At 50.6% G+C, this 13,757-nt stretch overlaps 1 protein-coding gene across 2 annotated transcripts in view; it reads left to right on the forward strand.

The window, feature by feature from the left end:
• Positions 1-13,757, forward strand: part of KCNN3 (potassium calcium-activated channel subfamily N member 3) — a 148,946-nt gene that overhangs the window by 85,276 nt on the left and 49,913 nt on the right. The window contains exons 3-4 of one of the 2 annotated variants that reach the window (XM_069478666.1): positions 7,307-7,725; positions 9,263-9,271. In XM_069478666.1, coding sequence (XP_069334767.1) covers positions 7,307-7,725; positions 9,263-9,271 — 428 coding nt within the window. The remainder of the gene's footprint in view (positions 1-7,306; positions 7,726-9,262; positions 9,272-13,757) is intronic. The other variant, XM_069478667.1, reaches the window with a different exon arrangement.

Here is a 13,757-nt window from a genome sequence, read left to right on the forward strand (position 1 = left end):
GTATTACAGGACTTTTGATGTTGCTTCCATGGTAACCCCATAGTAATGGTATACATGCTGAGTATGTGCTCCCAGGAGCTTAAATTTATTTATATATAGATTACATATATATAGATATGTAATCTATATATAAATAAATAATATATTTTAAGAAACTCTGTGTTTTCTTTCCCTTTTGCTTTTTTTCCTGTGTATATATGTATTTTAAAATAATGGAAATTTTCCCTGAAGTTTTTCTTTCACAGAGGGAACAGTAGGGACGACTAAAGGCTTTTTCCATTTTCTTTCCTTTAATTTAGAAAAAGTCATAGTTGTGCAAGAATGAAAGTTTTTCAGGTCGGTTGGAAAATGTCTACGTAGGCTCTACCCCCTCCCCCAATAACTAAGAACTTTTTAATGAAAGATTTTGCTTAAATAAATAACCAGAAAGGGCCCAAGTCTTTCAAATAGAATGGGTGGGGTGGGGAGGAAACTAGCAAATCTAGTGAATTGACTCCAAACTTATTTACTCTGGAAAAAAACACAGCAAGCTTCCCGGTGTGCCTTCCCCTCTGAGGGAAACATGCGAGGCCTCAGGGGGCCTGAAGCTCGGCCTCTGTCACGTGGCCACTGGAGGCTCCAGGATAGCCCCCTTATGTCCCTGTCAGGACAGCCTGTTCCAGCCCCTGCAGAGATTCCCCTTGAACTGCCCTTTGCTGAGGTGGCCAGATGCCCCCTCAGAGTTGGCCTCTGTGGTGAGCCGGTGGGTGACCAGGCTGCTCCCTGAGAAACTCCAGTGGGGGAAACCGCGGACCCGGGCACTCTGGGGTGGGGGTGCTGACGGGAGGGCCTGCCGTGCACCCGTGAGCCACACCTAGAAGTCAAGGGTTCCTGGAGAATCCCTAACTAACCGGAGTTGTTCTCCTTGATGCCCCTATTCGGCCATTCGAGGATGGACTGCTCACACTGGCCTCTCCACTGCTGCCAGCTACTCAGTTTACCCCCAGGTTTGCCGACAGCATTCACCATTCCAGACTCCACCCCCAGTCCTTCTGCCTGGCCCTTGTTCATGCATTCAGTCCCCCAGCTGACTTCATCCCGCCTCAGAGAACGCTTTGTATGCAAAATAACCAAACTGCTTGCAAGATAACTTTTAAAATGCTTTCAGTTATTCTTTGATCTCTGAAGTGATGTGTCCCTGGGGTGGCAGTAGGGATGGAGAGGCTGGAACGGCCCTTGACCGTGATCCGGTTACCAGGTACTTGAGGAAGGCTGGCCAGCCAGACAGCCCTGTGGGGTGGCAGCGTAGGGATAGGCGGAGGTTCCCTCCAGGGGCTGTGGACTGGGAATCTAAAAGGGAAAGCTGGACTTTAGGACTGCAGTCTGGTTTGTGGGACTGAGAAATACACTGTACCTCTTGCTGGGAGGAGAGGCAAAGTCACGTGCACAGAAGCAAGCAGACGGGATGGAGGGCTCTGTGGCCCTGTGTGCCAGCCACCACACAGGTGTGTGACGAGTGCCTTCCGGGTCCTGCTGTAACCTTATCTCGCCCAAGAAGCTTTCCAGGGTGGGTCCTCATCACGCCTCCTTATGCTAGAGCTGCTGGAGATTGTGAGCTGATTCATGGGACATGTGCCTGATTTGTATTTATATCCCCAGTGTCTCAACCTTGTTCTTATTAATTATTTTATTGAACTGAGTGGAATTGGGTTGGTTCTCCTTTTTCTCTAATTACAAGTTCTTAAAGGCAAGTTTGGAATCACTCTGTTGTATAAAATCTCCTTCCCAGAGCTGTTCTACTAACAAGCTGAAAATCCTGCAGACTCTCAGAACCACCAGGAAAGTGGCAGAGGGGTTAGGTCTGGAGCCACCTCTGCTCAGGGCACTACCTGGGGAAAGGGCAGGACCATAGAGGGTGATACGGAAGCACTACAACTTCAGGCTGGCTGTTCCCTAAATGAGTGAAATCACTGTTTTTAGGCTGAGGAGGCAGAAAGACTCAGCAACTGGGGACAGTGGCTTTCCTTTCACACTCAGGGAAGCCAGCATGCAAGGGGCAAATGCTGGCCGGGTCAGGAGGACACTTGCTCCTCAGCCCCGGGCCTCCAAGACCCCTGCTCTGGCACAGCTCTGAGCATGCCCCTCGAGGGCTTGCTGGTGCTCCCTGCCCCAGGCCAGGTTCCGGCCATGTCACCTCAGTACTTTTCCAAAATCCATCAGAGGCCAATGGTCAAGCTGTTCTAGAACTAGGACTGGGCGACTGAGACCAAATCCTGGGGAGGATAGTCCTTTGCGGGACCACTTGTACACTCTCCCTGAGCCTTCTGGTCCAGTGCTACTCAAGATCCTGGCTCCATGTTAGGTCTAGAACTTTCTAAGGCTTGGAGATCACGTGGGACAGTTTATTCCAGATTGGACCACCCTTTGGGAACAGGAGGGTGTCCTTTGCCATTGCATGAGATAAATTGTCAGGTCCTTTGTTGGTCACAGGTGGAGGAATGGATTTTCTACAGGAATTTCCATTCTGGGTGGTTTAAAGGGCCACTGGCAATCTGTCCTTTTCTTCATATGACACAGTCATCCATCTACCCACGCCTTTATTCAACAGAATTCTACTGAGTGCCCGCTCTGTGCCAGGCTCCGACGCAGGCATGGGAGGGAGGTGAATGAGCCAGGCATGGTTCCCGTCCCCAGAGAGCTCACAGGCACCAAGAACACAGATGAGGGGGAGGTGCTGGCAAGAGCATCTGGTAGAACCACAGAATACTGGCTCCATAGAGCGGGAGGTACCTCGAGGGTCCTCTGGTCTATTCCTCACTCTTCAGAGGTGGACACTGAGTCCCAGAGAGGGAGGATGAGTTGTCCAGGGTCACACAGTAGGTGGTAGTTCCTGATTCACTAAACAAGCATTTTTTGAACATCTACTGTATGCTAATGTCAGGTTCTCGGCACTGGAGAGATACCACAGGGAACAAGGAAGACACAGCCCCTGTCCCTTTGGAGGAGCTCCAACTGTGACCAGGGAGTCTCACCCCTGGTGACACTTTAGAATCACCTGGGAGCTTTAATAAAAATCCCAATGCCAGGGCCCCAGAGATGGTCGGGGGAGGCCTGGGCATGGGTATTTTTTTTTTTTTTTTTTTTTTTTTTACAAACTCTCTAAGTGATTCTAACATACAGCCAGGTTGAGAACCCCTGGTCTAAGGAGAGAGGTGGCCAAAACCCTGGTAAACATAAATAAATGAATAATTGAGATCTGTGCTTTGTTAGGAGTGGATAGGATTCTGAGGGAGAAAACAGCAGGGCAGGAGACCTGCTATCTGCTCTAAATCTGAAGGGAGCAAGGCCACACTTGGGGAGCTGTGACTCCCGGGGTCAGAAGGAGAAGGCATAGGGTGTCCTCTTATGGGACAGCAATGGGATCTTCTGGGACATACGGTCTACCTTGCAAGTGCACACAGCCCTGCAATGGAGCCCTGTCTAGCAGAGGTTTTCAAACTGCAGCCTGAAATATCTCCCTCCCACGCCCTACTCCAAACCACCCCCACATACACACATGGTTTATGAATGCCCGCCAGGCCAGCCGGCTTAATAACCCCTCACATTTTAGAGTAGTTAGTAAAGCACAGTCCCACTGACTATCTGTATTATTGGATCCTGACACTAATCCTGAGAGGTGGGCAGGGTCAAGGTCAATATTTCCATGCTAGAGATGTGGGAACAGGCACAGAGAAATCGTGTGACCTGCCTAAGATCACACAGCTAATAACCGGATGTGGGAGGCTTCAGGCTTGCTTACTGGCCTCCAACTCCACTAGCCTGGGTTGCCCCCACCTACTTGCACCAGGAAACTGAAACAGAGGCAGGTGGGGACACGGCCTTGGGACCAGCACCCTCCTGTCAAGCTGGGCAGAGCTGCCGGTGCACCCTCCGCTTCAGCATGGATGGCTTACAATCCCGTCCCCACCAAGCAATCAAAGGAATCCGGTACTCCTTGCTTCAATTCCTGCCCAGAGTGAATCCAGTTACTATAGTAACCGGATGCAGTTCTTTATTACAGAGTAGATGGTTTTAATTTTGTATTTGAAGAGTTTGGCCAGGCAGTCACGTTGCCATGGCTTGGCCTGTTGGGCGGCAGTTAGAAGCAGTGGGAACCCTTTGAGAAGCCATTAAGCTTTCTAATTGATGGGGGAAACCTGTGTCTGGAAAAACCCAGACTCAGCTGCAGTGGGGAAGGAGGAGGGGGAGTCTCCGGCTGGCGTTGTGCTGGGTACCTTCTCCTGCTCAGAGATGACAATGACACCTTCCTGATTAGAGCCACTGGGCGAGGCCAGGGCCCTCAGCCAGTTGCTCCCACGGTGCCCTTGAGTTCCCCTTCCTGATCCCCATCGGGGCTGCACAGAGCTGTTTTGCACAACCCTGAATCTCCGCGCCCCCATAGAGAGCCTTCCACATGTGTGCTGAAGGAAGGAAGGAAGGGAGAATGGTCTTTTGTGGGTTATGAAGCCCTTTCAACCCATTATCTCCTTTACTCCCCATTACGTCTTTGAAAGTTCACGGAGCTGGGAGAAGGGGAAACTGAGGCTCAGCAAGGTTAGAGACCTGCCCTCGGTGGGGCCTCCTCTCTCCATGCATTTTTGCCAGCTGCCCTCGCCTCTTGGGGCCACCGAGTTGCCTGGAATCTGCCCCTCGTGGCAGACAAATCCCACAGGCAGACACTAAAAGCAAGGCAACCAGGAGAGCTTCCAGGCCTGGCACCGTGTCCCCTCCTTTGTGCTCAGTTCCTGGTGAACTGTAGGGAAGGCAGGGAGAGGAGAGAAGGCCAGTTGGTAACTAACTTCAAAACAGAGCAGAAGCTTCCTGTGGCCCAACCATGGAGGAGACAGCGTGGCTGACAGAGCAAAGACCCTCATTCCTAACCTCCTGCAGGGCGAGGTGGCAGGGCAAGAAGGCTGCATTCAGGCTTCAGCCAGCACCCACTCCACGTTCAGCCAGCCTCTCTCTTACTCCTGTGCTGAGGGTGTATTTCCAGGTTAAATGAGACTCCTTCTACCAAGCCTTGCCCTGACATTAACGTCTTTCTAACCCAGCCTTATTTCCTTCTGGCCTCACAGCGTAGGCCTTCCCCAGGTTCATGGGCTGCTCCCCTGGCCAGGATGTACCCGTGCTGGTGACCTTCCTCCCCGGCTCATGTTGGGCCATGGGACCCTGTCCTCCCCTCCTCCTTAAAGGCCACCGTAAGCCTTGGGGAGCAACGGCTCTCTGTGGCTTTCTGTGGCGCAGGCAGTGCGTGGCTGGAGGCCTGAGTCGGGTGTGTGTGTAGGGGGAGCGGGGCCAGGAAACGGCCGGAGCTGCTGGAGGGCCAAGGGCGCAGCACAGAGAGGGCATGACGAGGCGAGAGGCACCTCCGCCGCCTGTCAGAAGGGAGGTGCACACCTGCGCAGGAGGGCCCGCACCTGACACACGCCCCATCTCAGCCCTCACCCTCCGGGAATCAGAACCATAGGGACGTCCAAGCGGGACAGCACCTTACAGGCTTCTCATTTCACAGACGTGGAGACTGAGGCCACAGGGGGGAGGATGTGAAGTCCCATTCGCAGTCATCAAACATGACGGGACCCCACAGTGGGACTTCCCTGAGGACAAAGGCTGGGCCTTCCCCGTACGTAAATCGCAGCCCCAAGCACAGGTTGGCACGCTTGTCTGAACATGCATCCGTGCGATGTGACAGCAGAACCTCAGCTTCGTGGGTCAGGGCTGGAAGGGAGCTTAGGCGTCACTGAATTGAGCCCAACTCTCATTTTATAGATCTATTAATAATGCTAAAAATAAGACTAGCTGATGCTGATATAATGTGTGCTGGGTGCTAGGCAGGATTCTATGCGTGTTGTATATACTAATCCATCGCGGCCTCACGGCGACCTCCACGCAGCAGACATTATCATCATCCCCAGAGGAGGGAACTGAGGCACAGAGAGGTTCAGTAACTTGCCCAAGATCACCCAGCTAGTGGTGTTAGCATCAGCAGACTGGCTCGGAGCCCGTGCCGTGAACACTCCGCTGCACTGTCTGCGAGCACAGTGCTGCCAGCACACCCCTGCCGGTCCCCTCTCTGGGTGGGGAGTCTGTGCCAGCCCTCGTGAGTTCACTCACACAGGAAACATGACTTTTCCTCTCCACACCCCCCTCCAGGCTTCAACGCGGGCCTGGCAGGGGCTCAGGGATGTGTTTTTAATGCCAATGAGCTGCTCTTCCTCATCATCACGGCCTGGCACCTTCGTGCTGGAAGGAACCTTAGGAAGTGTACAGCAGCCCAACCGGCTCCTCCGACTGTGCTGGCTCAACACAGAACACTCTGGTCAGCGAAACGTGCTTCCCCACAAACCAGGCAATTCTCCAGTGGACACCAACTGCGTGTCCGACAATGTAACTCAGTTCTGACACGATCTACCTGGAGTTAGTGTTAGATCCCACAGGTTGGGGCTCCGTCCCACAACGTTGCCCCACTTCCAACGCCAGTCATGGGCCCCGGGTGGTTTTATTTGTGTTGTAAATCAGAGGTTCCCACGACCCTCTTCTTAGATTTGATTAATTTGCTAGAGCAGCTTACAGAGCTCGGGAAAACACATTTGCTGGTTTGTTGTAAAGGATATTACAGAGGATACAGACGAACAGCCACGCTGGAGACATGCGTAGGGCAAGGCATGTGGGAAGAGGCACGGGGCTTCCCTGCCCTCTCTGGGTGTCAGCTGTCTGAAAGCCCATCCAAACCCTGTCCGTGTGGGTCTCTATGCCAGCTTCATTCCATAGGCGCGACTGATTAAGTCACTGGCCATTGTGATCAACTCAACCTTCAGCTCCTCTCCCCTCCCAAGAGGTGGCAGGTGGGGCTGTGAGTTCCAACCCTCTAACCACAAGGTTGGTTCCCCTGGCAACCAGCCCCCATCCCGAGGCTACCCTGGAAGCCCCCAGCCATCAGTCATCTCATTAGCATACAAAAGACATTTATTTATCACTCTGGAAATTCCTAGGGCTTTAGGAACTGTGTGCCTAAAGCAGGATGAAGACCGAATGTGTTATTTCTTATTATAAATCACTACATCGCAGGATGCAATTTACAGAGGAGGAAAGTGGGACCCAGAGATTGTCTTCGCCAGGGCCTCCCGGCTGGACCCGAACCCAGGTCTCCCTACTCCGCATTCAGGGCTGTCACCACCCAGCGAGGCCTCTACAGAGGCGCTGAGCTGGTCAGGCTGCCCCGTCGGCCCTTGGCCCTGCCGTGCGCGTCCCAGTCGCGGCCACACTAACGGGCTCTCTGCTCCGCCAGCTCTTCGTGATCGACAACGGCGCGGACGACTGGCGGATAGCCATGACCTACGAGCGCATCCTCTACATCAGCCTGGAGATGCTGGTGTGCGCCATCCACCCCATTCCTGGCGAGTACAAGTTCTTCTGGACGGCGCGCCTGGCCTTCTCCTACACGCCGTCGCGGGCGGAGGCGGACGTGGACATCATCCTGTCCATCCCCATGTTCCTGCGCCTGTACCTGATCGCGCGCGTCATGCTGCTGCACAGCAAGCTCTTCACCGATGCGTCCTCCCGCAGCATCGGGGCGCTCAACAAGATCAACTTCAACACCCGCTTCGTCATGAAGACACTCATGACCATCTGCCCCGGCACCGTGCTGCTGGTGTTCAGCATCTCGCTGTGGATCATCGCTGCCTGGACCGTCCGCGTCTGTGAAAGGTATTCCCGCGGGGCGTGTTCTGCACCCGGAGCCCGCGCGGGCACGGGGCAGGGAGAGGACAGGGGTGCCAGGAGGTGTACGGTCTGATGGAAGAGACAGGCACGTAGCCAAACACCTCAAAGGAGAAAATGGGAAAGAGGGGAGGGCCAAGTTGGGGCTGAATATGAGCTGGAACATTGAAACTTTGGAACCAAGGTAAGCCAGGAAAAATACACATAGAATATTCCCTCTTTGTAAACCAATATATCAGGGCATTCTGGTTACATCATTAACCCTTACTCATGTATAACTCTTCTCTTTAAATTTCTCTCTCTTGGGGGTTAATGATGAGCATTAGCATTTTAAAGGCTCTGAGAAGTCCTGCAGTAATGAAACTGGTTTATTTTTGTTTAGTCTAGACTTTCTCAAAAGTATTTGCCCACACACCTTTTTTATGGTAAAATACTATGATACCTTGCTACTCAAAGTTGGTCCGCAGAACAGCAGCATCAGCATACCTGGGAACTTGTTAGAATGCAGACTCTCAGGGCTTGTGCTGGAACCATTGAAAGAGAATTTGCATTTTAAGAAGTTCACCCAGTGATTCACATGCACCTTAAAGTTTGAGAAGCACTGTACTGGTGGAACCTACTTTGGGAAACGTTTTAGGAGGCTGGTGGGTGGATTCAGAGAAGCAGCCAATGGGAGAGAAGGAGGATGTGACCCGGTAGAGACCCTGCTCTAGAGTACAATGTTGGCTCCTCAGCACAGCCATAGGGAAGGCTCAAGGGTAGGACTGCTGCTCCTTCTGCCTCCACCCCCAAGCTGCCCTTCATGACTCTTCTTTCTTTCAAGCTGGCCCTGATATTCATTTTAATCCGATTTCGTATGTGGAGTTTGAATCTAGGTTAGAAATCTTGGTTCTGCCCCTAAGTGGCTGCGAGACCTAAAGCAGGTGACTTAACCTCTCTGGGCCTCAGTTTCTTCATTTAAAAATGAGCACCACTGGAGAGAGAATGAAGATGTGTTTACTTGAGAGAGATTATTTTGTCATGTTGGGAGGCACGTCCAGCATCCCATGTAATTTACACAGATGTCGGTAGTCACCTTTAATCGGTCAGCACTTACAATCGTATTGCCAAATCCTCCCTGCACCAGTGTCCTGGCAGAGACAAAACAAGGAAGTCTGGAGAGGAGTTAGCCTAAACACATCTCACATGGGTACATTGAACCATATTTCCCACCTATTTTGAGATGTTCTGTTTGCAGACATTTCTTTCAGATTTTTGGTCAGCAGACACATGGTCAAACTGAGAGAACATTCTGTTGCAGCTGAACAAGGGCCGTTAAGGACGGCAGGTTCAGTCTCTGAGAGCCAGTGCAGTGTTGGAAGACTGTTGTCACATACAGAGAGAGCCCCAGGGACACACCATACCCACCTATTCAGAACCCTGCCATTGTTCAGCAGCTGCCATTGCAACATCTGCTCTAGGTGGGACCATACTGCACGATGCTTCGCGAGCCTTCTCTGGTAAGCAGACACTCTTCCTGCAATAGGGAAAGCATGTGCTTGGGTTCTAACCACAAACTCCTCGTGGTACTCTTAGCTAAGCAACATCGTGCCGGCCACTGTACCTTTCTGAGCCTCAGTTTTCTCATCTGTAAGCTGGATAAATAACACCTACTTTACAGGATTTATTGTTAGCGTCAAACAAGGTAATGTTTATCAACCGTGATTGCAATCCAATGACAGTGAAAATTAATAATAGCGCAGGTCCCTTGAGAACTGTTGGGAATTTTGTGGCTGCTTTCTTATAATTAGAACAAACCAACTTCTACCATATGTTGGCCTATAGTCTTCCTTTCTAATTGATGGAAGCCAAGTTTTCAAACAACAATAATAATTGAATTTACATAGCCCTTTAAGGTATTTGAAGTCTTCCACTTCCTGAAATCAATCCTGTTTGGCATGTATTTCAGATGAGCAAAGGGGCTGAATACCCAACAAAGTACCTGCAAGTGAGTTTCATTGTTTGCTGAACCTATCACAAGTATGAGTGACTATATTTTACTGGGGAAAAAAAAAAACCACGTTTTGAATTGTGTAGTTTGCAGAGTACTCTGTTGCATCTTATTTGATACTGAATGGCCCTCTTAGCTTCCAAGCCAAGGTCCCTGGCAGGCCACTAGGTCTGTCTCTGTCCTCAAACATAAGTCACAAGCCCCCGCTGAAGACCAAAGCGAAGGCAGAGAAACAATGAGCAAATCAGAAATTCTCCTACATTTCCCTTCTCTTGTGAAAAGTCCATTTGGCGAAGTCTTCTGCTTAGATATAACAAGAGGTGTATGAAAGCATGGTGGATGTTACCATTGCTCCCGTGTTTTGGGAGCTTACCCTCTGCTAGTTCTGTGTCAAAATGCTTTATGTTGTACCAGCTTGTCCCTCACAGTAGAGGTATGATAGAGGTACCTTGACTGTCCCTGTTTTAGAGTTGAGAAAACTGATGTAAAGTAACTGGCCCGAGGTCACAGAGCTAGTAAGTGTGGAGCCAAAATCTGAACCTGACTCTGACTCTGAACTTCATGCTTGTGTCACCAACCCGGGCTGAATCCTGCACTTGGAAGGAAACTGTGGCCTAGATCCTGGCAGCTTGCCCAATCTGAGCGTCTCCAGGCTGCTGAGACTGACACTTCAAATCCCAGTCTCGAGGTTTTGCCTGCCTCCCCTGCCTGTGGTCTTGACCATTTTATCACACTGTCTCCTGGGCTGACTTCGTGTTCAGTTCAAACATCCATGTGTAGCGGATGCTTGTTGCGTCACCCAGGCCCCTCCTCCAGGCTCCAGGCTCCCATCCCCGTAGCTGGAGTGTTGTGTTGGCTGTGGCTGAGTCCCTCTCTGGGAATTGCCCTGGCTGAAGGGAGTTGCCTCGCTCAAGGTCAAGGCCCTGGCCTGGGGCAACAAGCACCCAGGGGCTTGTCAGTGTAGGAGCTCAAAGGCCCAGGCCTGCTGCCTCCAGCAGGAACACTAAGCAGGTCTCCAGGGCTCCCAGGTCGCTGAGGGATCACCTGAGGCTCTCTGTTCCTGCTGCACCCAGCCCTGCAGTCCCTCACACCCCACGGTCAGAGCAGCCCCAGTAAAACTGCCACCCCCAAATCTCAGCTTCTCAGAGGCTCTTTCCCAGGAATCTGATCCATGGAACTGTGAAAACACGTATATTTTTTCCTAAACAGGCAAAGCACTTCTCTTACAAAGACTAAGCAATTTCTTTTAGAATCAAGCTTAAATGATCCTTGTCCTTCCCCAGTATCATAGAATAAGTAAGATTGGCAGAGACCTTGAGACAGGAATTATTCAGCCAGAGACTGGACAGAAACTGGAAGCAGTGGATGCTTTGGGGGACTGAAGCATCAGGCCAGGGTGGGAGGGTGGTGTGGACAAGATGGCCTTGATCTCTCTCAGCCTGATCTCACAATGGTTCTGTGCCCTTAGACATCAGAGAGGGTAAGTGACTTGCCCGGGGTCACACAGCAGCAGGACAGGTTCTAGAAAAACTCATGGCTGCTGATGCCCAGAGCAGGGCTTGTTGATATTCCAGGTGGCTTTCATCAGCCCGGACTTATCTCTAGTTGTATACACACACTTCTGAAGTTGCTATGGAAATCCCTCTTCAGCAAGATGCATTTTAAAAGACATTTCTCATATCTTGGGTTGGTTTTTATGTGACAATAAAGGTTTTTCACATTTCCTCCTCCCAAGGAAGGAGAGGGAGTTAGTATGTGCCATTGGGAGGGCAGTGCCTGGTTGCCGGGAGGGCAGTGACAACAGCAGGCTTGTTTTCCTTGGCCCCCAGTGAGGCATTACATCATGGGTTCCGAGGCCTGACAGTTGTGGCACTCGGCATTCTCTGGGATTCTCCTGGCTGCGTGCCCACCTCCCACAGGCCTCCCAGGGAGGAACCTCATTATGCACTGTCAAACGCTGAGCAGCCTTTCTGCTGGAGAGACCATCTGAGGCCCCAGGTTCTAACTGCTGCAGCAGGTTGGGGAAGGCAGCTTTCCTGGCATGCCCCGAACAGTGGCCTGCCAGCTCACATTTGTATGTTTATCTCCTTGGGAGGAGCAAGAAGGCCTCCGTAAAGCTGATAAAGTGGGCTGCGTCTTGCTCTCTAGAGCCATGCTTTGTAAATGACCTCAGCCTCTTGAACAGCCTCTTCCCTCCCGAGGCTCCCAATTCTGTGCACAGGCTGTCTCCGTGTCGCAGGCCTTCCAGTCTGTCAACAGGGTTTTGGCTGTGGTGGTGTGAATTTTCATTTTCCTGCATACTGATATTTTCATGAGAAATTTGATTCCGGAGACCTGGCTCCAGAGCTGGAGAAAACAACTAGCGGCCATTCTTTCTGGCACTAGAAGAGGCCGCCACTCCCATTGTGAGGAAGATGAAAAGAGGCTTCCTTCTTCCTCCTCTTCTGCCCCTGCCTCACACACCCAGGTCTGCACTCTCCAGGAGCAGGGAGCAAGGACGCAGTTCCCTCCGCCTCCTCATCTCCTTCCCACAACCTCCTACCACCTCTGGCAGGGGAGTCCACCCAAGGCAATGAAGGGAGATGGTGCCAGGGCTGACAGAAGCCTCCGAGGTGACCCTGCAGGCTGAGCACTGTGGTTTCCCGTGGGCCCCTTTGGCTTGAGGCACAACCTTCAGTCTGGGGTGCATGCACCGTGATCCATGGGGACCAGGGGAAGGAATGATCACAACTTCCATTCATAGTTATTTTTATCTAAAAGAAACGTAAGCTCACCTAGTATTTAATATACATGTAGAGAGTAATACACGTCCACAATTTATAAAAAATATATGTATAATATATGGGAGGGCAGTACATGCTTAAACATTTTTTACTGGTAGGAGTCCATGATTTTAAAAGTTTAGGGCATCAGAGGATGAGTTAGAGAGGACAGGACCCTACCATGTTGGACCAAGCCTGCTAGACCCAGAGACCCTGCCCTCTAGCTGGAGAAGTGAGAAGCTGGCTTCTTGTAGGGAAGGGGAGCACCCTAAGGTGATCCCTGGCACGTGCCAGGTCTAGATGAGTGGATCACTCAGGGAGGGAAGAGGCATGGGGGCAGAGGACGGGCATCTTTTTTGAGGCCTTTGAAAAAAATGTGCAGCATTAAGGAAGAGAAAATAATCCTGAAGTTTCTTTAATTAGGAGAAACAAAAAGCAACATTAGAAGATTCTTGGGCTTCCCTGATAGGGTGCAAGAAAATACGATCTTTCTGATAGAGAAGAGTGGGCAGATACGAAATAAAAATTTACCTGGTTCACATAAGCAGAAATCCAGAAAACTAAAACTGTTTTAGCAAAAAGCACTGAATTTTTAAAAATGTGGAACGTGAAGGACAAACTTAAAAGTTCTCTCTGAATGCAGAAGAGATAAGAAAAAAGGGATGACTAGGACAGAATCGGAAGCTATAGAATCCAGGTTCAATCCAAGAGTTAGAGTTATTTTGGAGGAAGAAACCAGAATAATTTGGATATAAGCATAATTAAAGATACACACAAAGAAAACTTTTCCAGAATTGGCCCAGGGTGGGGGATGTGTGCGAGGTGTTAAATCCGAGTAGGAAGATCATAAAGGCTTCCTGTTCTTCAGTTAGAATGTGAGGGGCGGGGGGAGCCACCTCTAGACATATCCTAATAAATTCTGTTTCTAGAAAATTTATTGAATCATAACATTAAACGATCCTAGAGGCACACAAGCAGCACACAACTGACTTTTCCTTAGGAACCCTAAATTCTAAGAGACATTAGACTGTTTCCACAGGATTTTAAGTTTAGGATCCATCCTGTCATTCAAGTGAGGCACCAAAAGAGGAACAAAAGTCATTCTTGGAGTTTTCTGGGCTCAGAAGACAAACCACCTACTCTTTTGGGGGGAACCTGTATACCAGTTGACAAAGGGATGAATTACAATCTAGATCTTAATGGTGAAACGATGTGAAAGAAAGAAAGGTGATATCGCTGAAACCAGTAAACCGAAATCAAGATTACCT

Source organism: Eulemur rufifrons, chromosome 8 (genome assembly GCF_041146395.1).
Source record: "Eulemur rufifrons isolate Redbay chromosome 8, OSU_ERuf_1, whole genome shotgun sequence".
Classification (NCBI taxonomy): domain Eukaryota; kingdom Metazoa; phylum Chordata; class Mammalia; order Primates; family Lemuridae; genus Eulemur; species Eulemur rufifrons.